Below are 26,712 nucleotides of genomic sequence, written 5' to 3' on the forward strand. Positions count from 1 at the left end.
GCCTCCGGCTTTCCCACCCGCCCCCGCGGTCTCCCCGCCCCCCGCCCTTTGACCCGCGCCGCTTCCGGTTGGAGACGTGGCTCAGGGCCGCCATCTTGGCAGTGGGTGAAGCGGCCGCGGCTCCTGTCAGGGGCAGCAGGTCCCGTCTGCCGGTGCGCCCCGTGCCCCGAGCCCGCCAGCCCAGCCCTGCGGAGCCGCCGCGAGCGCAGCCGCGTCCTCAGGATGGTAGGTCCGAGCCCGGGCCGCTACCGGCCCGACCCCTCCGGGCCCGCAGCCGGCCTTCCCCGCCGCCCGGGAAGCAGCCCTGGGCCCGACCTCCCTGGGGTCCGGGTTCCGCCTCAGTCGCGGGGCCCGCGCCCCTCCCCCACACCGGGCCCCTCTGCCGCGGGCCGGCGCGGGCCGCCGGGGGTCGGGTCTGCGGAGCCTCGAGGGGTGCCCCTGGGCCCCGCGCCGCGGTCGTCGCGCCCATCCAGCCCGCCCTGGGGTGCCCGGGCTCGGCAGGTAGACTGTCCGCCTTCGCTGCCCTCCGCCGCCGGCTCCCTCCCCTCCGCGGTGCCCAGTGGGCCCTGCAGGTTCGAGCTCCGCGTCCAGGGGCGCTCGGACGTCTTTTGTTTGTTCCAGAGGGAAACGGGCGAGTTAGAAGGGGGGCGTAGGGCAGGCGGAGTCACCTCGAAGCCGACTCCGTGGCCCGAGTGTCCCCGAACCGCCCGCGAAGGCTGCGGAGCCGACGTGGCCCCTTGTCGCGGCGGTGGGGGGCGCGGTGGGAAAGGGGGCGAGTTGTCAGGAGCTCAGGCTCTCGGGCTCGGGTCTTGGAGACGTGATGGTTCGGGTGACGTAGAATGTGTGTGCGGATCTAGGGAGAGGGTGGGCCCTGCCCCCTGCCCCCTGCCCCCTGCCCCCTGCCCTCAGAGGCCTCTCTCCGGGCCGTGGTGGAGGTGGAAGTCCTGTGGGCGGGACGGGCCACCCTGCTGACGCCGCCGAACCGCGCTGTCACTGCAGCGAGCGGGTCTTTGTGAAGCAGGAGAAATGCTTTGGTAGTTGATTTCTTAGTGCACTTTTATGTCCTCAGTCTTTCGTAGGAAGGTTTTTTCTCTTTTATTCTATTTTTTGTTAGATTAATTGATTTAAAGGATCTTTCTACACACTGAAGAGAGCACAGTGTGTAATCCGGTGCAATCATATTAAGTTCTATCGACAACCTTTTACATGGGGACTTGGATGGGGGGATTCATGCTTGGCCCATTAAATACTGACACGTTTTTTCAGCTTTAGGCATATAAATTGCGTCAAGCAGGTTTGCCTCATAAAACTTTCATGTTGGACATAAAAACTTCCCAAATCTCCTCTTTTCATTTTCACTAGGAGGCTCAGTATTTGGATAGTAATTTTTGAACTTCTTTTTCTTTAACATCCCGGTTGTATTTGTAGGGCATTTTAGAGCATATTCTAATTTTAATAGCAAAATTTAAGCATATATATGTATATATGTATATATGTGTGTGTATGTGTATGTATGTGTGTGTGTATATATATATATATATATATATATATATATATATATATATATGTAAAGGTGATCTTTACAAAAAGATGTTGGAATGTTCTTGGCACTTAGTACAGTAACTTTTCACTTACTGTCATCAATAGACTAGGGGCCCAGTGCAAAAATTCGTGCACCTTGAAAGGAACTGTGGGCTGCGAGGCTGCAGTGAGCACAGGGCTGGGTCTCAGCCCATCCTCCGTGGCCCCCGGTCCTCTGTCTGCTGCTCCTGCAGCTGCCATTTCTACATACTGACAGCGCCCGCCCTGCTCACATTGCTGAGGGTGTAGGGTGTGGAGCCATTGGGGCCTGCGCTAGCAGCTAGTGGGAGCAGCGGCTGCTGCCCTGATAGCCCCTGAGGAGCAGGGGGAGGTGGAGAAACCCTCAGGGGCAATCGGGGCCAACAGCCGCAGCTCGCACCCGCTGACAGCACCAAGCGAGTGCAAGTGGCGGCTCTGGCACCGCATGCGGGTGTGAGCAAACAGCGGCTCTGGTGCCGGCAGCGGGTGTGAGTGGGGCCATCGCTGGCAGTCCCAATTGCCCTTTGGGAGCAGGGGGAGGTGGAGAAGCCCTGAGGGGTGATCGGGGCCGGCACCAGGCGCCAGCAGCAGGTGAAAGTGGTGGCTCTAGCACCAGCAGCAGGTGTAAGCTCTGGGCGGGACTGTGGCGTGCATGACCAAAGAATTTTCAGTAACCACCAGAGGCTCTCCCCAATGACAGCGACCAGCGCCCCACCTTGGTCTGGCGCCCTTGCTCACCTGCTCCACCATCTCACGGTGGCCGACACCTGCCATGTTCCACACTCTGCCGCCTGATACCGACGCCCGCTATGTTCCACACGCGCCCCCTGGTGGTCAGCACGTGTCATAGCGACCGGTTGTTTGGTTGTTCTGTTGTTCTGCCATTTGGTCTATTTGCATATTAGCCTTCTATTATATAGGATTCTAGGACTTGAAGTGAAATGACATAAAGAAACCAGTTTTACTGTAGGCTCATTGATATAAATAGGAATTAGGTTTTCATGGCATCTCATCAACATTTTAATGACACAATCTAGAATGAAACAATGTTATTTGGAGACCTGCTATATTTTTAGTTCATTGATAACCAACGGATGGTAAAGCTAGGTATTGGTGATAAAACATAAAATAAAAAACTACATGTTATTTGGACACGTGTGCAAAAACATACAGTTGTGTCATGTTTAAATATGCATATGTCTCTGAATTATTTGGGACTTGGTATGATCTAGATACCCTAAGATTTATCTATTCTGAAGAACAGCATCTCAGTACATTCTGCTCTGTTGAGTCGTAAGATACTATTATTTCTGCGTAATGTTTTTGGATCCTATTCCTTTATGAAGATATCCCTGGATAGTAAAAATGTCCAAATAAGTGACATTTTATAATATTTTTTGGATCTAAAACTTGTTTGTGAAAGTTGGTTTCCCCCTATACATTTTATTTAAAAATTTGAAGTATCTAGAAAAGTTAAATTTTATAGTGAACACCTCTATAACCACCAGCTAGATTCTATAATTAACATTTCATTATACTTGTTATATCACACATCTAATCATCCATTCCTTTATACATCTTTTTATTTTATTTCATTTCATTTTATTTTATTTTATTTTATGTTTCTCTATTATTATATACATCTTTTTAAAAAACGCAATTCAGAGTAAGTTGTAGACATCAGTTCATTATTTTTTAAGAATTCTTTATTGTTGAAGGTTTTACATATGTCCCCTCTTTTTCCCCATTAAACCCCCTGCAGTTCCCCCTCTTCCCCCCCAGGCCTTTACCACCCTCCTATTGTCTGTGTCCATGGGTTATGCATAGATGCATACGGGGTCTTTGGTTGATCACCTCCCACACACCCACCATCCCCCGCCTTCCCTCAGAGACTCCGCACTCTGCTCCATGCTCCCATGGCTCTGGGTCCACTCCGTTCATCAGCTTATTTTGTTACGTGCATTCCTCATATGAGTGAGATCACGTGATACTTGTCTTTCTCTGACTGACTTACTTCACTTAGCATGAGACTCTCCAGGTCCCCTCATGCTGTCTCAAAGGGTAAGAGATCCTTCTATTTTACTGCTGCATAGTATTCCATGGTGTAAATGTCCACAGCTTTTTTATTCACTCATCTGCTGATGGGCACTTGGGCTGTTTCCAGATCTTAGCTATTGTAAATTGTGCTGCTATGAACATAGGGGTACATATATCCTTTCTGATTGGTGCTTCGGGTTTCTTAGGATATATTCCTAAAAGTGGGATCACTGGGTCACATGGTGGAAGTTCCATATTTAATTTTTTGAGGAAACTCCGTACTGTTTTCCATAATGGCTGCACCAGTCTGCATTCCCACCGGCAGTGCACTAGGGTTCCCTTTCCTCCACATCCTCGCCAGCACTTGTCATTTGTTGATTTGTTGATGGTAGGTGTCGTTTTGATTTGTATCTCACTGATGATCAGTGGCTTTGAGTATTTTTTCATGTCTCTTGGCCATCTGTATGTCCACTTGGAGAAGTGTCTATTTTTTTACTGGATTGTTTATCTTCCTTCTGTTAAGTTGTATGAGTTCCTTATATATTTTGGGTATTAACCCTTTATCAGATGTATCATTCCCAAATATGTTCTCCCATACAGCGGGCTCCCTTTTCGTTTTGGTGATGGGTTTCTTTTGCTGTGCAGAAGCCTTTTATTTTGATGTAGTCCCGTTTGTTTATTTTCTCCTTAGTTTCCTTTGCCCTAGGACAGTGGTCGGCAAACTCATTAGTCAACAGAGCCAAATATCAACAGTACAACGATTGAAATTTCTTTGAGAGCCAAATTTTTTAAACTTCTTCTAACGCCACTTCTTCAAAATAGACTTGCCCAGGCCATGGTATTTTGTGGAAGAGCCACACTCAAGGGGCCAAAGAGCCACATGCGGCTCGCGAGCCACGGTTTGCTGACCACGGCCCTAGGAGATGTATTCATAAACATATTGCTACGAGAGATATCTGGGATTTTGCTGCCTATAGTTCCTTCCAGAATTTTTATGGTTTTCCGACTTACATTTAAGTCTTTTATCGATACAGGTTGATTTATGAAAAAAAAATTATTTTGCCAAGCTGGGTAGCTCAGTGGTTGAGCAATTGACCTATGAACCAGGAGGTCATGGTTCGATTCCTAGTCAAGGCACATGCCCGGGTTGCTGCTAGATCCCCAGTGTGAGATGTGCTGGAGGCAGCCGATCAATGATTCTCTCTCATCATTGATGTTTTTCTCTCTCTCTCGCTCCCTTTCTCTCTGAAATAAATAATAAAAATAGATTTTAAAAAATAGATTTCCTTTAGCTTTAGTCACTGAAATTAGTACAAAACATCCTATGCTGTGAAGTCCTAGTAGAGAAATAAATGAACAAATGCAAAAACACATGGCTTATGATGACCTTGTTATAAAAAAAGAAATATAAGTATAAAAAGGGCACCTTTTTTTTTCTAGTTTTCTGCAAATTAATTAGAACATGTTCTTATTTTCTTAACATTTGTAAAGTATCATGATAGTCATTTTTTTTCTTAAGGAATTTGCTATTAAGTCTCATCGCAGCACCAATCTGTAAAATATTTGCTTTTCTACAGAGTGCTGTTTTTTTCTTATTTAAGTACTAGAGGCCCAGTGCACGGCATTCGTGCACTGGGGTGGAGGGGGTCCCTCAGCCCAGCCTGTGCCCTCTCGTAGTCCGGGAACCCTTGGGGGATGTCCGCCTGCGCAGAGGCGGGAGTTGCTGCTGCCACCAATGCTGCGTTCGCCAGCTGTGAGCCTGCTGGGGAGATGGGCTTCTGGCTGAGCGGCGCTCCCCCTGTGGAGTGCATTGACCACCAGGGGGCAGCTCCTGCATTGAGCATCTTCCCCCGGTGGTCAGTGCATGTCATAGCGACCAATCGTTCTGCAGTTTGGCCAATTTGCATATTACCCTTTTATTATATAGGATAGGCATTGACTAAACTTACTATAGTGTCCACGTTAAGTAAAAGTGATCACATTAAGTTCAGTTCCCAAAAGTTATTAAAAAGCTAGATTTGGGTTTGTATGATCGACCTACACATGGTGGGGGAGGAACTGAAATCCTACACAGTAATAACTGTTCCCAATTAGGGGATTATTGCTTTCTCCCCTTTTTCATTTATAATACAGCAACTGCACAGCTATTGTATTCTTGATGTATCTTTTTTATTGTTTGAGAGGACAACAAAAAATGAAAGTGATTTTCTTTTTTTAAAAAAATATATTTTATTGATTTTTTACAGAGAGGAAGGGAGAGAGATAGAGAGTTAAAACATCGATGAGAGAGAAACATCAGTCAGCTTCCTCCTGCACACCCACTACTGGGAATGTGCCCGAAAGCAAGGTACGTGCCCTTGACCGGAATCGAACCCGGGACCCTTCAGTCCGCAGACCGAAGCTCTATCCACTGAGCCAAACCGGTTTCGGCGAAAGTGATTTTCTTGAGTTTCTACTGGTTTGCCATTTATTTATTCAAATAGGAAGTTCACTATAGAAGCTAAGAATGATGTCCTTTTATTATTATTCTCTACAAGCTTTTGTTTCAGAACAAAAACTTGTGATTAGCTTAAAACTCTCACTGAGTAAATTTTCAAGTTGTAGATTTTGTATATGGTCTGGATTTTATTTTAATCTTCCCTTCTTTTTTTTAAATCCGTGATTACTTCATAAAAAGACAAAATGGTCCTCTGTGACAGTTGTAGAAACTATCCTTAATATGATCATGAATTATGATGGAGAAAGTGGCTACTTAATTCTGGAACTGAGGAATACTGAAGCAATTAGGGGTTGGAGAATGTCCCTGACATTTTTCCTTTAGGGAATTGTGCGTATATTTATGATGAATTACTACCTGTTATTCTTGGACTGCTATTACTGGTAGGGATGAAGGGATGATAGGCACCTATCTCTATCCCATACAAATACTGTTCACACATGATTTGTTTTGGTTAGGCAATTTGCCATCTAGCAGCTTAACATTAATGTAAAATAGGTTCCAAAGTAGTTACTATTAGAGCAGTGGGTGTGAAGTGGAGACATTGTACATTTTCTGTTGCTGTAAAGTTTTCAAATACTCAGACTTTTGGAATGTTAAAGATCCAAAGGCATGTTAGATTTCATATAAGCTAACCTCTAATTTAGGGATATTTCAAGAAGCAATTAAGTGACTTATTCAAGGTCATATAATTAGTGGCAGAGCATAACAAAAACCTAATTCTCCTTGTTTCTTTACTCAAGGAACTTTCCTGATCCATATAGTTAAATCTGGATCAGAGAGAGAGCTGTTATTTAATCCAAAAACAAAGGACTAGCAAACACACACTATTGTATATATCAGTGATGGCGAACCTATGACACGCGTGTCAGCACTGACATGCGTAGCCATTTCTGATGACACGCGGCCTCATGCCGAGGATGAAACATTTGCTGCTCCTGAGGATGAAACATTTGCGAAATAATGTTTTTTCCTCCAAGTGACACACTACCCGAGTTATGCTCAGTTTTTTGGCGAAGTTTGACACACCAAGCTCAAAAGGTTGCCCATCACTGGTATATATTAAGAGAAAAGCTGTTTGACAAAGCTCAATTCAGTGGAGGATTTTTTAAAAATACATTTTTATTGATTTCAGAGAGGAAGGGAGAGGGAGGAATAGCAGAAACATCAGTTATGAGAGAGAATTATTGATAGACTGCTTCCTGCACACCTCCCTACTGGGGATCGAGTCCACACCTGTGCATGTGCCCTTACCGGAATCGAACTGTGACCTCCTGGTTAGTGGGGTCGATGCTCAATCACTGAGCCACACTGGCCGGGCGATTTTTTTTTAAACCATTCTGGAGAGATCATTTAACTTCTGTGACCTAGATTTTTTACATCTATAAAACAATCAAGGGCTTTTGTAAGTTTCTTATAAGTGTAAATCTTCTTTTCCCAAAATGTAAACAATAAGTGAAACAATTTCATGGGAATCATACTTAGTCTTCCCCAAAGAAAATCAGATCAAGTTATAGTAGGAAACATTAATTTACCTTTTAGTGTGTACTATATATTTTTATACTGTATATTATAATTAAACATCAGTAAACATTTATGTGAAGAGGAGCTTTATTACTTCAAAGCATTTAAGAAGATGAGTATTAATTTAGAATAGGTTAAATTTATCTTGTTTAGAGGGGACCATACCTTCCAGCCATGCATAGCTCAGTGAATAGAAAACTTAAAACTTCATGGACCTGCAATTGTGGGGTGTGGTGTGTGGTGTTTACTGTGTTGGGTGTTTCAAGGTTTAAAGCCATACTTAGTGTGGGGCATTTTGGTCTTACTTTGGGAGCCTTATTTTGCTTTTATGTGGATAATGGAATGACCCAAAGAGAGTTTCAGAGTTTTCCTGCTTAGAACCTACTTTTTTTGTCCCTACTGTTCCCCCAATTCATCAAGCATAGTTTAAATGCTATTTCTTTTATCAAGTCGTCCCTGATCTTACCATTTAGAAGTACGCTCTTCCGCCGAAACTGGTTTGGCTCAGTGGGTAGATCGTCGGCCTGCGGACTGAAGGGTCCCAGGTTCTATTCCGGTCAAGGGCATGTACCTTGGTTGCGGGCACATCCCCAGTAGGGGGTGTGCAAGAGGCAGCTGATCGATGTTTCTAACTCTCTATCCCTCTCTATTCCTCTCTGTAAAAAATCAATAAAATATATTTTTTAAAAAAAGAAGTACGCTCTTCCTCCTCTGAATTCACATAGCACATTACTTGACAGTCTGCCTACCTAGTATTACAGTTGTGTAGGTTTATCTTACCCCTATTAGGCCTTTTTTTTTTTTTCATTGAGGTATAACAGATATACTAGTTTTGGGTGTACAATGTAATGTTTCAGTATTTATATATTTTGGGAAATGATCACAACAAGTCTAATTAACATCTGTTACGATGCTAATTAGTTATGAAAATTTTTATAGAAATTTTTAATTTAAAAAATTTTATAGCCCTGGCTGGGTGGCACAGTTGATTGGAACTTCCTCCCATACACGAAAAGGTTGGGTTGCAGGTTCGGTTCCCCATCAGGGCACATACCTAGGTTGCAGGTTCCATCCCTGGTCGTGTTTGGGAGGCAACCAATTGATGTTTCTCTCCCCCTCTCTCTAATCAATAAAAAAACATATCTTCTGGTGATGATTTAAAATGTTTTTTAATATAAGATGAGGGAAGAATACCAAGCTAGTTCCTCTTAATATTCTCAGAGAACATCTAGTGTGTATAGTAGCCCTTCAATAAATAAGTATTTAGTTAGTTCTTCTAATAATACTAGAGACCTGGTGTACGAAATTTGTGAACTAGGGGGGATCCCTCAGCCTGGCCTGCACCCTCTCGCAGTCCGGGAACCCTCAGGAGAAGTCCGACTGATGGCTTAGGCCCGCTCCCCGGCAGTGAGACATCCTTAATGCTACCCCAGAAGAGGGAGAGGCTCCCCCCATTGCTGCTGCACTCGCCAGCTGTGAGCCCGGCTTCTGGCTGAGTGGCGCTCCCCTTGTGGGAGCGCACTGACCACCAGGGGGCAGCTCCTGCGTTGAGCGTCTGCCCTCTGGTGGTCAGTGTGCATCATAAGGACCGGTCATTCTGGTCATTCCGGTTGTTCCGCCGTTCGGTTGATTTGCATATTAGCCTTTTATTATATAGGATTTCTCATTGTATAAAGTGATTCTCTATGGGCCATTTGAGAATTACTGCTTTAGAGGATCTATGAATTCCCAGAAATTTTAAGTAAATTTTGTAGGGAGTCTGTGTCCATTATTTGAATATCAAAATATTGACAAACCCATAAAAGTAAAAATTTGTTGCCTTGAAGTGACATAATTTTTTTAATGAAATGCATTTCTTGGCATGTTTATTATTAGTAATGGTGCTATTTTACATTGTGAATGTATGTGATATAAGTTGTATAATACTTTGGCTTATGGTTTCATCACATTTATTTGGCTTGTTAGGTAGGTGGTTAGATGATGCTCCATTTTATAGGCGAAGAAACTGAGGCTAAGAGAAGTTGAGTAACTTAAGGTCAGACAGTTAGTAAGTAGAACAACAAAAACTAGAATCCAGATCTTCTCCTAGTCATTTGGTTTTTCTGGTATATCAAAGTGGTTCTTTGCAAATTAAGAACACTACTTCTGATTTACTTAATTGTTGGGAAAAGGAGAAACCAATGTGAGCTTATCCTAAATACCTGAGAATGCTTCCATTTTCCTGATGAGAATATTAAGAAAAGTTTTTGTTCATTGGAATATATAAACTTTTAGGAGTGTAGCACAGATAGTGAAATGTATTCTTAAAGTATTTTAAAACTTACTTATATGTACATGTTTTATATAAAAATTCTAGAAAACTGGTAATTCAAGGAGTGGACCTGGTGATAATGATGGTGATGCTTGTGAAGAATTTGGATAATTTTTTTCATGAATATAAGAATGGAAAAAAGTAATTATTTGTAAATTAAAATTTTTTTATTTTGTGTTAATTCTCACCTGAGGGTATTTTTTCCATTGAGGGAAAGGGAAGGAGGGAGGGAGGGAGGGAGGGAGGGAGGGAGGGAGGGAGGGAGGGAGGGAGGGAGGGAGAGAGAGAGAGAGAGAGAGAGAGAGAGAGAGAGAGAGAGAGAGAGGAGAGAGAGAGAGAAAAAGATTTATGTGAGACAGACTCATGCATTAGTTGTCTCCAGCATACACCCCGCCTGGGGCTGGAAACAAACCTGCAACCCAGGTACATGTCCTTGACCAGGAATCAAAGCCAAGACCCTTCAGTGCTCAGGCTGGTGCTCTAACCCAGTGATGGCGAACCTATGACACGCGTGTCAGCACTGACACACGTAGCCATTTCTGATGACACGCGGCCGCTGAGGCCGCATGCCGAGGATGAAACATTTGCGGAATAATGTTTTTTCCTCAAAGTGACACACTACCCGAGTTATGCTCAGTTTTTTGGCGAAGTTTGACACACCAAGCTCAAAAGGTTGCCCATCACTGCTCTAACCACTTACCAACACTGGCCAGGGCTCAATTAAATTTTTTGTATAATTTTTATTATCTTTTTTGTTAATCCTCACCCAAGGATATATTTCCATTGTTTTTGTTTTGTTCTTTTTTAAGAGAGAGTGGAAGGGAAGTGGAGTGACAGAAAGAGAAACATTGATGTGAGATACATTGATTGGTTGCCTCCACATGTGCCCTGACCAGGGCTGGGGATGGAGCCTGCAACCATGGTACGTGCCCTTGACAGGAATGAAACCTGGGACCTTTCTGTCCACGGGCTGACGTGCTATCCACTGAGCCAAACCTGCTAGAGCAGGACAGTTGATTGGAGATAAATCAATCAGTAAAAATAAAAATCTATTCAGTAGAGGGAAAATATTTATACAAGATATCAATCACTTTTCCAATATAAATTGTTTTACTTAGCTGCTTGGAAATAAAGCATGATGGTAATTATTTCCTAAATAGCCTAATTGATGAATAAGGACATTGTGTTCTCCTTTGGTATTATAAAACTGTATTGATGTATTGAAACTAAGAATATTTATTTGAAATAACTAACTTGTTTTTTCTTTAAGCTCCTCACCTGTACAAGACAGGTTTCTGTAAAGCTGAGAAGCCTCGCCATAGGATGTTGACATTTCAGTGGTCATATCTTAGCATTGAGGCTTCTTCCCCAATGTGTAAATAGTCTTTTTGTTACTCTTACTTGTGAATTCTTGGGTTCCCTCACTGAAAAGACTGTAAACATTGTACTTAATTTTCTTACTTCCCTCCCCATGGCATTAGAGTTCTCCTCATCTTCCTTTGGTGCTTTCTCTGTTTTGTTTAGTGAAATGCCAGACTCCAAAAAAAGGCTGTTGGTCTTGATCATTGCTCATTGACAAAACCTGTGTGGAGCATTGAGTCATTTAGATTTTCATTTTACAGGTTGTTTACATATCTGTAGTAGGATAGTGTGGGATGGGAAAGTTAATCAAAGAGCAGGAGATAAATTTAAACTTGCTAGATTGGTTCCATGTTCTAGGTAAAAATGAAAGCAAAGGCTAGGATCATCTCAAACCTTTAGTCTGTGTGATCATACCTCTGTTTTGGCTGTGGAAATCTCTGTTCTTCTTAGAAAAAGCTTAAGCTATTCTTTAAAAAAAATTTTTTTTGTATTGATTTTATTTTTTAAATATATTTTATTGATTTTTTTTACAGAGAGGAAGGGAGAGGGATAGAGAGTTAGAAATATTGATGAGAGAGAAACATTGATCAGCTGCCTCCTGCACACCCCCTACTGGGGATGTGCCCTCAACCAAGGTACATGCCCTTGACCGGAATCGAACCTGGGACCCTTCAGTCATCAGGCTGATGCTCTATCCACTGAGCCAAACCAGTCAGGGCTAATGTATTGATTTTAGAGAGGGGGAGGAAGGGGGAGAGAATCATTGTTTTGTTGTTTGATTTATTTATGCATTCATTGGTTGATTCTTGTATGTGCCCTGATCAGGGATCAAACCTGCAACCTTTGTGTAGCTGGATGATGCTGTAACCAATTGAGCTACCCGGCCAGGGCTAAACTATTCTTTACGAGCCTGCCCAAGCAGAGAGCAACCCAGTTCTGGAGTCACAGGAAGCCCATTAATGTATTTATAGATTTGGAAAAAATTATTTCTTTACTACATTTGCTTTAGGTATATTATTGAAATATGGGAATAATAGCTTCATTTTCCTCTACTTTAGCTTTGTCTTATGAATTACTATAATGAAAAGAACTATGAAGTAGAGTTTGAAAGTCATTCTAATAGTAGTTATGTCAGTAAATAACTGAGTGTGTCATTCATTGGAAGATCTAAGAATGTTGAGAAAACATGTGCAGAGAGAATTAATCGGTACTCATTTGTTCCTGTGTTACTGGCAGGTGCTGTTGGCAGCAGCAGTCTGCACGAAAGCGGGAAAGGCTATTGTTTCCCGACAGTTTGTGGAGATGACTCGAACTCGCATTGAGGGCTTGTTAGCAGCTTTTCCAAAGCTTATGAACACTGGAAAACAACATACATTTGTTGAAACAGAGAGTGTGAGATATGTCTACCAGCCTATGGAGAAACTGTACATGGTACTGATCACTACCAAAAACAGTAACATCTTAGAGGATCTGGAAACCCTCAGGCTCTTCTCAAGAGTGGTAAGAGTCCTTCTGTAATAGTAGGTTACAGTCTTTTGCTTTAAGTTTTCTGTGTGAAACTATTTTTACCCAAAGCAACTGATTGCATGCTCCATGCTCCCTCAGCCCTTCCCAGCAGCTTACTGCTACCCGCTCTATTCATTCAACAAACATTTACTGAGTGTCCTCATAAGCTGTAAGTTCCCAAAAGAGAATGTGGGAACTTTCCTAGTTGTAAGTGGTTACTTTAATCTGCCTTTGTTTGGCTGAATTATTGGATAATGCACTTTAGATAAGACTTACTAGGCAGTGGCCAGGCAGCCCAGGTTTGCAAAGGCTCTCCCCATGCCGTGGCCCCCACCGTGATACCCAAGAGGGAGGTCAGCGAGCTTGTCAGCTAAACCTACTCCTGCAAAAGTGGAAATGAAGCCAAAATGGTGGCAGGAAAGGATAAATCTGCAGACAAAAAAGTGCAAACAAAAGGGAAAGGGGGAGCAGAGGGATAACTGGCCGAAGTGGCTGACCAGGAACCTAAAGAAGATCTACCTGCGGGAGAGAAAGAAGCCAGGTCCGATTGACATCATATGTCCTGTCTCATCAGGGTTCCTGTCTTCCCTTCTTGCACAATCCAGAGGAATATTTTTATCACTTCTTTGGTAAATGCAAGTTTTTTAATAGCCCTAGAAACACTTTTTAAGAAGGAGGGACTTCTACCTCATCCAGTTTTTTTAAGTGTAAATGCTTTTTTTTTTAAAGAGGTGAAATCATTTGCTGGTTGTTTTTGGTACAAACATTAACATCTGTTGGCTGCCTCCTATACACACCCTACTGGGGATGGAGCACGCAACCCCAGAATTGAACCAGCAACCTCCTGGTGTGTGAGCTGATGAAATTTTTTTTTAATTTCTTTATTGATTAAGGTGTCACACACCTGTCCTCATCCCCCCACTCCCATCGATGCTCAAAGATTGAGTCACACTGCCTGGGCTAATATGTCTTGAACATTTAAAATTCACTTCCCATGTTTTTGGGAGGACTGTTTCCTAAAGAAAACCACTCCTTGATCTTGGCTCTCCCTGTCAGAATTTTGTGCGTCTGTGACATCTTCGGTGTGGTAGTCCCTCTTCCCTAGTAACTTTGTCAATGTGTGGGGAAGATTTGAATTTGACTGTGTAGTGTATATGATATTAAATTGTGAATTTGTGGGACTTCGGTGTAACAGCATATCAACATTTGAAGATATTGGTACTTGCTACTCTATTAAGGCAAATTAGCTTCCAATTTTTAAGCTGGAAAGTTACTGGAATAGCTGTTTAGAACAGAATCACAACTACATGATTCTTAAGAATTGTATACAAATTGAAATGTCTGTACATATCCTCAAAACAACCAATGAAATCTCAAGTATGAAAAAACTTTTGAAGCACACACAAAAAAGACATTCATATAGAGATACACAAAGACTATGCCAAAGTCTTGCTTAAAATAGAGTAGAAGGAGCTAATGAAGGGATTCGGGTTTATTGAAATTTGTGTACTTTAAAGAGTAAGACCTGAAAAACATAACTGCTGATAATCTTTCTTTCCCATTGGTGTCCGTGATTAGATCCCTGAATATTGCCGAGCCTTAGAGGAGAATGAAATATCTGATCACTGTTTTGATTTGATATTTGCTTTTGACGAAATTGTTGCCCTGGGATACCGGGAGAATGTTAACCTGGCACAGATCAGAACCTTCACAGAAATGGATTCTCATGAGGAGAAGGTGTTCAGAGCAGTCAGAGAGGTAAGTAGTTTCTCCTCTGGGACTGCCGGTTTGTATGTCTTTCGTTTATCTTCACTGTCTGATTTTCCTGTTTTTATTTGTTGTATAGACTGTACTGAAAGCCACATCCGTATACGTATGTTTCTTTTCATAGACTCAGGAACGTGAGGCCAAGGCTGAGATGCGGCGCAAAGCAAAGGAATTGCAACAGGCCCGAAGAGATGCAGAGAGACAGGGCAAAAAAGCACCAGGATTTGGGGGATTTGGAAGTTCCACAGTCTCTGGAGGCAGCACAGCTGCCATGATCACAGAGACTATCATTGAAACTGATAAACCAAAAGTGGCACCTGCGCCAGCCAGGTATAATCCAGTGTATCACCAGCAGCCCCAGAATGGCAGGTGAAGGCTGTATATGTCTTTTTTGGAGTGATACCAGATTTTTAGGCAAGCTGTAAATAATGAGTGACTTGATGGAGTAAGACGTAATACTGAATTTGTTACATTATATGGGGATAAAGGAGAAATCTGAATGTGGTGTTTTCCTTTTGTGCAAAACAGAGTTCTTTTCTAAATTATACTATGACCTCAGTTTCCACTGAGAGTTGCCCTATTTTGGGAGAGGAGAGAAATTAACTGTTTATGGAATATGGGTTTTAAAATTTTGTTTTTATTTATTTTAGCTAATCCTCACCCAAGGATATATTTTCCTTTGATAGTTAGAGTGGGAGGTAGGGAGGAGGCGAGAGAGGGGTGGAGGGAGGGAGAAGGGAGGGATGGAGGGGGAGAGAGACAGGCAGACAGACAGACATTAATGTGCGAGAGACACATTGATTGCTTGACTCCTGCATGATCCCTGAATGGGGCCGGGGATTGAACCTGCAACCCAGGTATGTGCCCTTAACAGGGAGTTGAACCACAGACCCTTCAGTGGGAGGGCTGAGCACCACCGGCCAGGGCAGGAATGTGGATTTTTGATCTGGAGTTCATGAATGGATTTCAAGGAGAATTTTTGACTGCATGAAATTATATGTAAAAGTTTATTAGTATACAAGTGTATTTATCTGGATGGACGATACAAAGTTTTCATCAGATCATGCATGCTTATAAAAGTATAGCTTTGGTCTTCAGGTACTTCAAGCCTAAATAGTGACTCAGCTGCCAGTTCAGGCAGGAAATAGTCTAGTCTACTAACTACTAGGTCACTTGGGTTTTTCCCTTGAGTTCTTCACATTCCTCTTAAAGTACAGCTTCAGGGAAAGCTTCAAAGATAGAGGGTTATTAATTAATTGTGTTTGTTTTTTTTAATTAAGTGTGTATCTTTTCTTATTTTGTATTCTTCCACTTAGGCCTTCAGGCCCCAGCAAGGCTTTGAAACTTGGAGCCAAAGGAAAGGAAGTAGATAACTTTGTGGACAAATTGAAATCTGAAGGTGAAACTATCATGTCCTCCAATATGGGCAAGCGTACCTCTGAATCCACCAAAGTGTATGTTCCACCCATTAACATGGAAAGGTAAGTAGTAACCTTTTCAGTAAGAACAACCACATAATGTTTAAAAATCTTTATTTCAATGCACTGTAAATTCTTTTTGTCTTTTAATTTTTCCAGATATAAAAGACTTATAGAATATATTCTAGGTTATTAACATGGTCTTTTTTTTTTTTTTTTTTTTTTTTTTTACTTTAACCATGATTAGGGACTCTCAACTATCTATTTTCAGTGAAGTTTAAAACTTACCTTTTGCCCGGCCGATGTGGCTTAGTGGTTGAGCTTCGACCTATGAATCAAGGTTCAATTCCCCATCAAGGCACATACCCTGCTGCATGCCCCCCACCAGGGAATGGAGCCCGAAACCTGGGCATGTGCCCTAGACCTGAATCGAACCCAGGACCCTTCAGTCTGCAGGCCGACGCTCTATCCACTGAGCCAAACCAGCTAGGGCTTACCTATTTTTTTGTGTGTATCTTTCTGAGGGGAATAGACTATATATAGATGAATAAAAATACTGTGTATAGTCTGTTTTCTCCTTTTTATATGTAAGTGATAGCGTAAAAGACATTTTCCAGTTGCTTTTTTCACTTGATTATTTTGGAGACAAGAATTTCCTTAATTTGAAAATCTAGAGACAACATCGAAATGCATTGCTTTACCGTAGACTGGATCTTGTACTACTACTTAAAGGACATTATTAGGTCAATTAGGACTAAATTGGCATATAGATGGTCCATTAGATAAAAGTATTGTACCAGTATAAATGTGTGAAGTTAATAACAGTACGAAGGTTATATAAAAGAATATCCATATTCTTTTTTTTTTAAAATATATTTTACTGATTTTTTACAGAGAGGAAGGGAGAGGGAGAGAGAGTTAGAAACATTGATGAGAGAGAAACATTAATAAGCTGCCTCCTGCTCACCCCTACTGGGGATGTGCCCACAAACAAGGTACATGCCCTTGACCGGAATCGAACCTGGGACCCTTGAGTCCGCAGGCTGACGCTCTATCCACTGAGCCAAACCAGTTAGGGCAGAATATCCATATTCTTAAAAAATGTACTCTTAAGTATTTAGGGGGAAAGGCCATGATGTATATTACCTGGTTCATGGGGAAAAAATCAAATATACAGTATTTATAGAGAGAGAGTATGCAAATGATAAAACAAATGGGATAAGATATTAATAGTGGATAAAAGGACTATACATGTGTTCCTGGTATAATTTTAATATTTGAAATTATTTATTTTCTTTTTTTGAAATTATTTTAAAATAGAAGCTTTTTAAGTGGTCATCCGCTTTTTTCACAACTGCCTAATACTCATTTTTGTGGATATGTATTTAAGCACTGCCCTATTGATGGGCATTTGAATTGTTTCCAAACTTTTGTTATTACAAGCAATTTTTTTGGGTAAATAACTTACTGTATTGTTTGCATGGGTAAGAATTTATCTGTAGGATGAGAATTGCTGAATTGAGGGTATAATGCTTTAAATTTTGATACATACAGGACAGGGCAAAAGTAAGTTTACAGTTTTTCGTATGGGAAATAATACGATAATTAATAAATAATTGCCCAGCTGGTGTAGCTCAGTGGTTGAATGTTGACCTATGAACCAGGAGGTCACAATTCGATTCCCAGTCAGGGCACGTGCCCAAGTTGCGGGCTTGATCTCCAGAATGGGGTGTGCAACTTCTCTCTCATCATTGATGTTTCTATCTCTCTTCCTCTCCCTTCCTCTCTGAAATCAATAAAAACATATTTAAAAATAAATAAATAAATAATACAAGAATAAACTGATTTGTGTGCTCACAGCTGTAGGCCTGCTTTTTCCCCACCCTGTATAGCAGCAGCACCTTAAAATAAGTTGTGGATGGCTAATCACCCACAACCTTCTTGAACAAATTTATTACTTTTCTTTATAGTGTGCACATGAAGATTGAAGAAAAAATCACACTAACCTGTGGACGGGATGGAGGATTACAGAATATGGAGTTGCATGGCATGATCATGCTTAGGATCTCAGATGATAAATTTGGCCGAATTCGTCTTCATGTGGAAAATGAAGATAAGAAAGGGGTGCAGCTACAGGTGTGCAGAGACTTTTGATAAGGGAGTATTAAGACTTTTGTTTGCCTACTTAACACAGTGCCAACTGGAGTTCCTCATATGAACCACAGAACACAGAAAATTATTACAGTTGTACAACTAGTACCATTCTAGATGCATAGGTTTCGCTCAGTGGATAGAGCATCCGCCAGAGGACTGAAAGGTCCTGGGTTCAATTCTGGTCAAGGGCATGTACGTTGGTTGCAGATTTGATCCCCAGTAGGGGGCATGCAGGAGGCAACTCATTGATGTTTCTCTCATGGATGTTTCTAACTCTATCCCTCTTGCTTCCTCTCTGTAAAAAATCAATACAAATATATTTTAAAAAGAAAAAAGAATTGGCCTGGCTGGTGTGGCTCAGTGGTTGAGCGTTGACCACCCATTGACCAAGTGGTCGCTGGTTTGATTCCTGGTCGGGGCACATGCCTTGGATATGGGCTCAATCCCCATTGCGGGGGGCGGGGAGATGCAGGAGGCAGCCGGTCGATGATGCTTCTCTCTCACTGATGTTTCTATTTCTCTATTCCTCTCCCTTTCTCTCTCTCTAAAAAGCAATAAAGGGAAATATATATTTTTTTAATTAAAAAAGAATTGGAATGTTTTAGGCCCCCTATTTGAGATGTTTCTATTATGAGCCATGGAAGACCAGAGGAAATTTATTTTGTCTTATGTCTAAGCCTCAGAAACTCTTTCACTTTTCATTTCAGACCCATCCAAATGTAGATAAAAAACTTTTCACCTCAGAATCTCTAATTGGCTTGAAGAATCCAGAGAAGTCATTTCCAGTCAACAGTGATGTAGGGGTGCTAAAGTGGAGACTACAAACCACAGAGGAGTCCTTTATTCCACTGACAAGTAAGTGCTTCTGGCCAGTCCCACTAAGTTCGTCTGCATTGAGAACTAGAAATAGCCCTGGCTTACACTCTTCTCTCCATTGCTGTAACAAAATCCTCTTTGAGAAAATGACCTGCTGCACTGTGTTTTTTAAATCATTGGCTTTATTTTTTTAGTGGCTTTAATGTCAAAACTGTTATTTAAATAGTTTACATTCAGATGTTTAAGGTCCACAGCTGTCAGCTTTGATTTGCCATCTGAACTTTACTCTTTTTTAATGTTCTAGTATGCCTGCTTTGCTTCTCTCCTCAGTTAATTGCTGGCCCTCAGAGAGTGGAAATGGCTGTGATGTCAACATAGAATACGAGCTACAAGAAGATAATTTAGAATTGAATGATGTGGTTATTACCATCCCACTCCCGTAAGTGGTATCCCCCACGTAATTATTTTCCTATATTGGGCTTATAGAACTAGTCTTTTGGAACTCGTTTTGGAAGCAGCAGTTAGCTGGCTGGTCATTCTAAGATATTTGCTTCTTCGTAAGACCGGTTGTGAAAGAAGTCAGAGATAAGAAAGGCTACATGCTATATGGCTTCACTTATATGACATTCTGAAAAGGTGGTAAACACTCTTGGGACAGAAATCAGGAGGTGAAGAAGAAGGTGTTTGTTTGTTTGTGTTTTTTTTAGAAGAAGGCATTTGCCTGCAAAGGGGCACGAGGAACTTGGGGGATGATGGGAATGCTTTATGACTTAACTAGAGGCCCGGTGCATGAAAATTCATGCACTGGAGGGGGGTTCCCTCAGCCCGGCCTGCCCCCTCTCACAGTCCGGGAGCCCTCAGGGGTGAGAGGTGGCCTGGTGATCGGGAAGGCAATGCCCCCATCACACCTCTGCTGCTGCCACTGCCGGCAGCACAAGCCTCAGCCGGCCCTGGTTACCTGAGTCTCAAGCGGCCCTGGGCGGCTGGGGGCGCTAAAGGGACTGGGGGACTCCAGAGACAGGCGTGTGGAGTGGCCAGACCTGCCTGGGGGCGGGCCCAGCCTTGCCGTGTGCCTGCCGCCCTGGCGGGGCCGAGGGGACTGGGTGCCGCCATCTTGTGGCTGTGGGCGCTGCCATCTTTTGAGGGCGTGACAGTCAATTAGCATATTCCCTCTTTATTAGAAAGGATTGTGATGGTGCTTACAAGGTTACAGACCTCTGTCATAATGCATTGAGCTGTACACTTTATTTTATTTTATTTTTAATATGGAACACTTCACGAATTTATGTGTCATCCTTGCGCAGGGGCCATGCTAATCTTCTCCGTATCATCCAATTTTTAGTATGTGTGCTGCCGAAGCGAGCACTGAGCTGTACACTTTAAAAGGAGTGTGGAATTGCTAACTTGAAAACCAAACCATGCAAATCGCCGGTTGCCATGCTAGAGCTCTTTCAGTTTGTTTGGGTTGTAATGAAGATTTCCAGGATTAGCCACTGCGCACTTTCTGTTTTGTTTTGCAACTCTTAAATTGGGTCTGTCAGACTGAATTTTTCTTTTTCATTTTGCTCTCTAAGTTTCCAGCTAAAGATGAGAGTATGTTTTCAAGGGAACTATTGATTCTTGCTGTAAAACCAAATCTGTGTTGATTTCAGTAAAATTTTTAACAGCTTTATTGAGGTCTGATTGACATGCAGATACACTACACATATTTAAATTGTATAGTTTATTAACTTTTGACCTGTATATACCTGTGAAACTATCACGACAGTTAAGCTAATGAAAATGTCCATCATCCCCAGAAGTTTTTCTTGTTTGCTTAAATGGCCCACTTTCCAGGTTCGTCTGGAAATACGCTTTACCTTAAGTTTATCTCCTCCCTGGCATTTCCAGTGAGTGTATGCTCTTATTACTTTACCAGTGAATCCCAGCTCCTGTCCTCTACCTCTCAGCCCCCTGCCCCCAGGAGCACCCAGTAAATGTGTTTTTAGTGCATCTTTACTGTTGTATTGCTTTGTTGTTGCAGAGAAAATGGTACTTTAGTTTTGTTCCCTTTTTGATAATTCAAGCCTTTACATGACGAGGTGTGGTTTTAGTCATTCTTATTTCCATTTTTTAAAAATATGCTTTATTACCAATATCTCCTTTAATTGGGTAGCCATCTTATTCTTCACAGCTTGGTTATTCTTTCAGAACAATAGATGGCTGCCTTGAACTTTTGTAGGTCTTGGGCATGGGTAACAGGTGTGGGATTTGTTTTGTTAGGACTTACTTTACTAGACTATTTTTAGTCCTCTCCATCTACCCTGTAATTGTGGTTATGGTGATTTCCTGTGTCTTAGCTCAATTTTTCAATAGTCTCCAACAGAGACCCTTAAACAACATTTTACCCTATTGTGTAGAACTGATCCAGTTAGAAATCAGAATCAGAATTGGAACAGAGCAAAGAGAAGAACATATATACAACTGGGGCCATAAAATTGATAGGAAGAGTTCATTGTGTTATATTACCCTTAAAGTTTTCTTTGTCTCTGTTATTTACCCTGCCCCTGGTAAGTTAAAAGGTGGTAAATTTAGAATGTGTAGGGGTAGGTGACACTGCCTGTCAGCCATGTGTGGGGATGCAAAGTACATTCTAACTAGTTCTTTCGCAGATTAGATAACTGTACCTCTTTCTCCCATCACATTTGAATTTTGTCAGGGGATAATTGTCTTTCACTTAACAACCAAAGTCCACTTACTGGATTGTAAATCAAATAAATCACAGGCTTCAATTACAGTAAGTTTGGAAACATTCTAAAATCTTTTGAAAACATTTTCTCAAAGGTTCACTCCATTCTAAACAACTGCATAATGCTGTGTAAAGTTTCCCCCCACTACTGCCAACCTGTTCTTTCCCCATTGTCACCTGTACAGAGAGCTGCCTTTATTAAAATTCCTCTTGACACAGCAACAAACCGTTGGTGCAGATTTTTGGAAATACATCCCACTTCACACATTTGTCAGTGTCATCCCGTTCACTCCAGATCTAGTCCCCGTGTTGCAGCAGTCCGCAGGCATATTTGCCAATTACCTGTGGTTGCATATACCTGGGTCTACAAAGGGAATGAACGAGACCCTTAGCCAGGGTGCCAGGACTTCGATTCTTGAAGTTATTAGGGAACCTAATTTTTTCTTGCACTGTATAAAAGTGGGTAGAATTTGAGGAGCATAATCAAAGTTGGGGCTGGTTTTCCTTGGCACAGTTCTTTCAGCTCTGGACAACTAACTTGACATGGACGTTTCTCATGACAGATCTGGTGTTGGCGCACCGGTTATTGGTGAGCTCGATGGCGAGTATCGACACGACAGTCGACGAAACACCTTGGAGTGGTGCCTGCCAGTGATTGATGCCAAAAATAAGAGTGGCAGCCTCGAGTTCAGCATTGCTGGGCAGCCCAATGACTTCTTTCCTGTCCAAGTCTCCTTCATCTCCAAAAAAAATTACTGTAACATACAGGTACCCCATTTTTCTGGAGAGCCTATATGGGGAAAGTGGTAAGACAGATGCCATATAGGTAGCATGGCTTCATGGTCAGAGCAGAACACCAGAAAAGCTGGTGTCCCCGGCCCATTCCATTGCTGACTCCTTGTATGATCTTGGCCAAATTTCTCACCTCCTTTACCTCAGTTTTCCTCTCTAGATCAGACAAAGTAAAGACATTGAATATAAATACATATTTAAAAATTATGGGTTGTGTAAGATTTATATCTCTTAGTTGTCTATTTTTTAAATCATATATTTTTAAATTGTTTTTTTAAAGTATATTTTTATTGATTTCAGGGAGGAAGGCAGAGAGATGGAAACATCAATGATGAGAGAAAATCATTGATTGGCTGCCTCCTGCATGCCCCACACTGGGGAATGAGCCCACAACCCTGGGTATGTGTCCTGACCGGGAATTGAACTGTCACCTCCTGGTTCATAGGTCAATGCTCAAACTCTGAGCCATGCCAGCTGGGCTTAAAATTTATTTTTCAAAACACCCTACACATGATTTTGTAATGCCTTTGTATTGTCATTTGTTTGAACCCAAGGAATGAAAAAGTTTTTTGTTTAGAAGATAAAATTACTAAAAGTGATTCTATAATATAAATGGGTACAATTTTTGGATTTTTTATGTCACAACTTCCCTTTATTATCATGAGCCAGTTCTGTTGCAGATCTTGTCCTTTAGGTAGGCAAAGCATTAGAAATTTGTGAACTGTTCTTTTGCGTTGTTTTTAACTCATTGTTCTTCCACTTTTTGAATTTGCATTACAGGGACCCAGTTTATAGTATCGTCTTCCCCTCTGACTCATTGATTTGCTTATTATTCTGGCACTATCTTATCTTCCCAGATGGTCTCTGTCCCTCCTGTAAGAGCTGAGGAAGTTAGAATTTCCTCTGTTGGATGATTCCAAAGAGCAGTTCTCTCTCCCCTTTCAGTTATTGGCATAAGTACCTCAGTATTGGGAGCACATTGTTGAACCCAAGACATTAGATAGAAATGGGGTACATTTTCCTGTTTGGGACCATTTGAAGAGTAGGACAGAATAATAGGTCTCTCAAAACCTTGTTAGAAAACATAAATCAACTAGAGGCCCAGTGCACAAAATTTGTGCATGGGTGGGGTCCCTAGGCCTGGCTGGCGATCAGGGTCCCTCGGGGTCAGGCCAATCAGGGCTGGGCTGGAGAGAAGGTGATGGTAGCTGGGCCAGATGCCAATGCTGTCATCGTCGGCACCATGCCACTGCATGGTTCCCTGCCTCCTCCCCCCCCTTCCCTTGCTGCTGTGCCGCCACCGTGGTGGGTAGGCAGTGGGCCGATTTGGGCCTGCCGGTGAGGGGGAGGGACGGGGCACGGGAGGTTGGCTACTGGCCCTGAGGAGGGAGCTGGCTCTCGGCCCCCCTGGGAAAGGGGCCACATCCACCACCACCCACCCTGTTTCCCCATCCCAGCCTGGGGGCCGCCCCAGCGGGAGGGACCACGGGAGGTTGGCTGGTCAGGGGAGGTTGGCTGTGGGAGCGTATTGACCACCAGGGTGCAGCTCCTGCATTGAGCATCTGCCCCCTGGCGGTCAGTGTGCATCATAGCAATCGGTCATTCCAGTCGCTTAGGCTTTTATATATATAGATAGATAGATAGATAGTTCAAGTATTATGTTGATGCCATTATAGGCACCGTTGTTACAGATAATTCATTAAACTAGACATTTTTTTATTACTAAAAAGAAAAGACTATCTCATTTGGAAGATCCAGCTATATCTAGAAAATAAGTATGATAAAGCCAGCTTAGTTAGAATTTGAAAGCAAATCAAACAATTTTGAAGAGTTACATTATTTCATTTGGAGTCAAATGTTAATTGAGAATCCTGATAGAATGTCTATGAACTTCATAGATTTTATGTGGCAGGATCTGGGCAGTGGCCACTCTTGATTTCAGAGAGGAAGGGAAAGAGAGAGAGAGAGAAACATCAATGATGAGAGAAAATCATTGATTGGCTGCCTTCTGCACACCCCCCTACTGGGGATCGAGCCCATAACCTGGGCATGTGCCCTGACTGGGAATCAAACCGTGACCTCCTGGTTCAGAGGTCAACGCTCAGCCCCTGAGCCCCGCCGGCCGGGCCAGGCTGAGCGTGTTGATGGGGAAGAGGGATGCTGTAAGCTGCGGTTGAAGTGTGTGTTGGCACTTCGGAGCCACTTTTAGTGCTGCTCGGAGGAACTGTCATCTGTTGTAACTGAGAATTTAGTCAGCACCGTGGAGACTCCTCTTCCTGCTTTACCTTACCCTCTGTTTGTTTCCCTAGGTAACCAAAGTGACCCAGGTAGATGGGAACAGCCCAGTAAGGTTTTCCACAGAGACCACTTTCCTGGTGGATAAGTATGAAATCCTGTAATACCAACAAGAGGAAACCGAAAAGGAAAACTTTCAAATTAATAAAGAAGAAGCCAACAGTGGCTGAAGAATTTTTTTTCCAAATCTACAAGCCATTGGAGACCCTTTTTTTCTAGTATGCACGGTTCTCGGCGCGCAAGGACCCTCAACTCACCCTCAGTGTTCATGTCACAGACACATTCTTTGGCAAAGAAATGACACAAACAGAAAGGGAAAGGCTGCTGATTTCTTTGGCAGATTTTACTGGCCAGCAGGAAAGCAAGCTCCAGAGATACCCCCAGTTAAACACCTTCTCTGCCTGGCCTCGGCTGCTCCTTTATTTTAGCCCCTAAATATATAGTTATAGTTCATACTTACTTTGTTTTTAAAAGTTCTCTGCAGAAAATTTTAATCTTTCATACTCCTTTTCTTTACCTTCAGTTCTTTTCTTTCTATACATTCAAGCACTGGGATCATCTGTATATAAGTGTTGTATTTATTGGGTACTCCTAGACCAAGTTGATCTAATCCAGTCTTGATTTTTAGACTATACAGGTGAATTGTTTAAAGTGTTTGGAGTTTAGAAGTTAAAAGATGAGGATGTCTCGTGTTCTTTTCCTATATCCATTTATTCTTTCACTCCTTTGACAAGTTGTTTTCCTTTTAGGCTGGTCCCTCCAGTTTAGAACAGTGCTGTGAATATTAAAGACAGCTGGGAAACGGTTTCCAATGGCATAGCCCCACTGAAAGATGTCTGGGAGGAGAAGGGTTCTGTCCAGCTGGGGATTTCTCACCCACAGGCAGCCATGTCTGCTGCTGGTGCTGCCGAGGCTTCCAGCTCTCCACATTTTGGGTACTTCACCTAAAACATCATAGCTCATAGTCTTTGGAATCCATTCGTATTCCTCAGGTTCACCACCTCCCTCCTACTGGCTGTTGTCTATGTCATCAGTCCTTTTCTGGCAGAGACAAGGGTATGATTTTGGAGGCGTGTGTTCAGTGAGCCCTTGTGCCAGTTCCATTGGCCCTAAACTGTCCAGGAGACTGCATTGCCACCAGGATTTTAGCATTTCAAAAGGCAGCTGTTATACTGGCCTGTGTTAGATTGCTGACATCTACTCCCACTTCTGGCCTGCCCAGCCTTTTTTCACCAGCTATCTGTCCCTGTCTCTGAAATCCATCCATTTCCTCTTCCAAGTCTTTTCCAGTGAGTGTCATCATGTAGTAGTTATTTTCTTAGCCCCATCTTATCCATTACTTTTCCAGTTGAGAGGACTACACCAGCCAGCCCGTCTTTGGCCTTTAGCGCAGTATTGCGCCCAGAAGGGTTGGTGTAGCTGCTGGGGGTGGCAGCCACAGGTGGGAGGAGGCAGGGGACTGGATGACTCTGCACTGTCCTCTGGTGGAGAGGTCCACGCCCACTCGGAGCACGAAGAGTGTGTGGTACTTGAAGCAAAGCAGTCGCTCACCCATGGTCATGGATGGAGTTGTTTGCCAAAGAAGCATCTGGCCTTTCCCTTTCCCCTGACCATCAGGGAAGAATCCTTATCTCCAGCTTGGTTTCCACCTGGGTTTTTTGTTTGTGTGTTTTGGTTTTTTTTAAGGAAGGGGCCTGGGACAAGAAATCTGTCATGTAGTTAAATAGGCAAATCTTATTAATCCAGTTTTGTTTGAGAGTTGCTTGTCCATATGATTTTTTTAAAGTCAAGTTTAGTTTTACAAAAACTTTTTTCTGAAATTACTTTTGGGGTATTATTTAAAATGAGAGATGTTTTGTAACCCTGTAAAATACATAGGGAATATAACATTCCAGTGTACACAAAGGAAAATTCTTTAATCAAATAAATAGTATTATAAAATGAA

At 42.5% G+C, this 26,712-nt stretch overlaps 1 protein-coding gene across 1 annotated transcript; it reads left to right on the plus strand.

The window, feature by feature from the left end:
* Positions 1-81: 81 nt before the first annotated feature.
* On the plus strand, positions 82-26,712 carry ARCN1 (archain 1). Its single transcript, XM_079786954.1, has 10 exons — positions 82-225; positions 12,528-12,791; positions 14,376-14,555; positions 14,689-14,894; positions 15,881-16,045; positions 17,953-18,118; positions 18,844-18,991; positions 19,283-19,391; positions 22,244-22,448; positions 24,782-26,712. Exons 1-10 carry the CDS (start codon positions 223-225, stop codon positions 24,869-24,871), a joined length of 1,536 nt encoding a protein of 511 aa, XP_079643080.1. The 5' UTR covers positions 82-222; the 3' UTR covers positions 24,872-26,712.

This window comes from Cnephaeus nilssonii (assembly GCF_951640355.1).
Source record: "Cnephaeus nilssonii genome assembly, chromosome: 13".
Taxonomy (NCBI): domain Eukaryota; kingdom Metazoa; phylum Chordata; class Mammalia; order Chiroptera; family Vespertilionidae; genus Cnephaeus; species Cnephaeus nilssonii.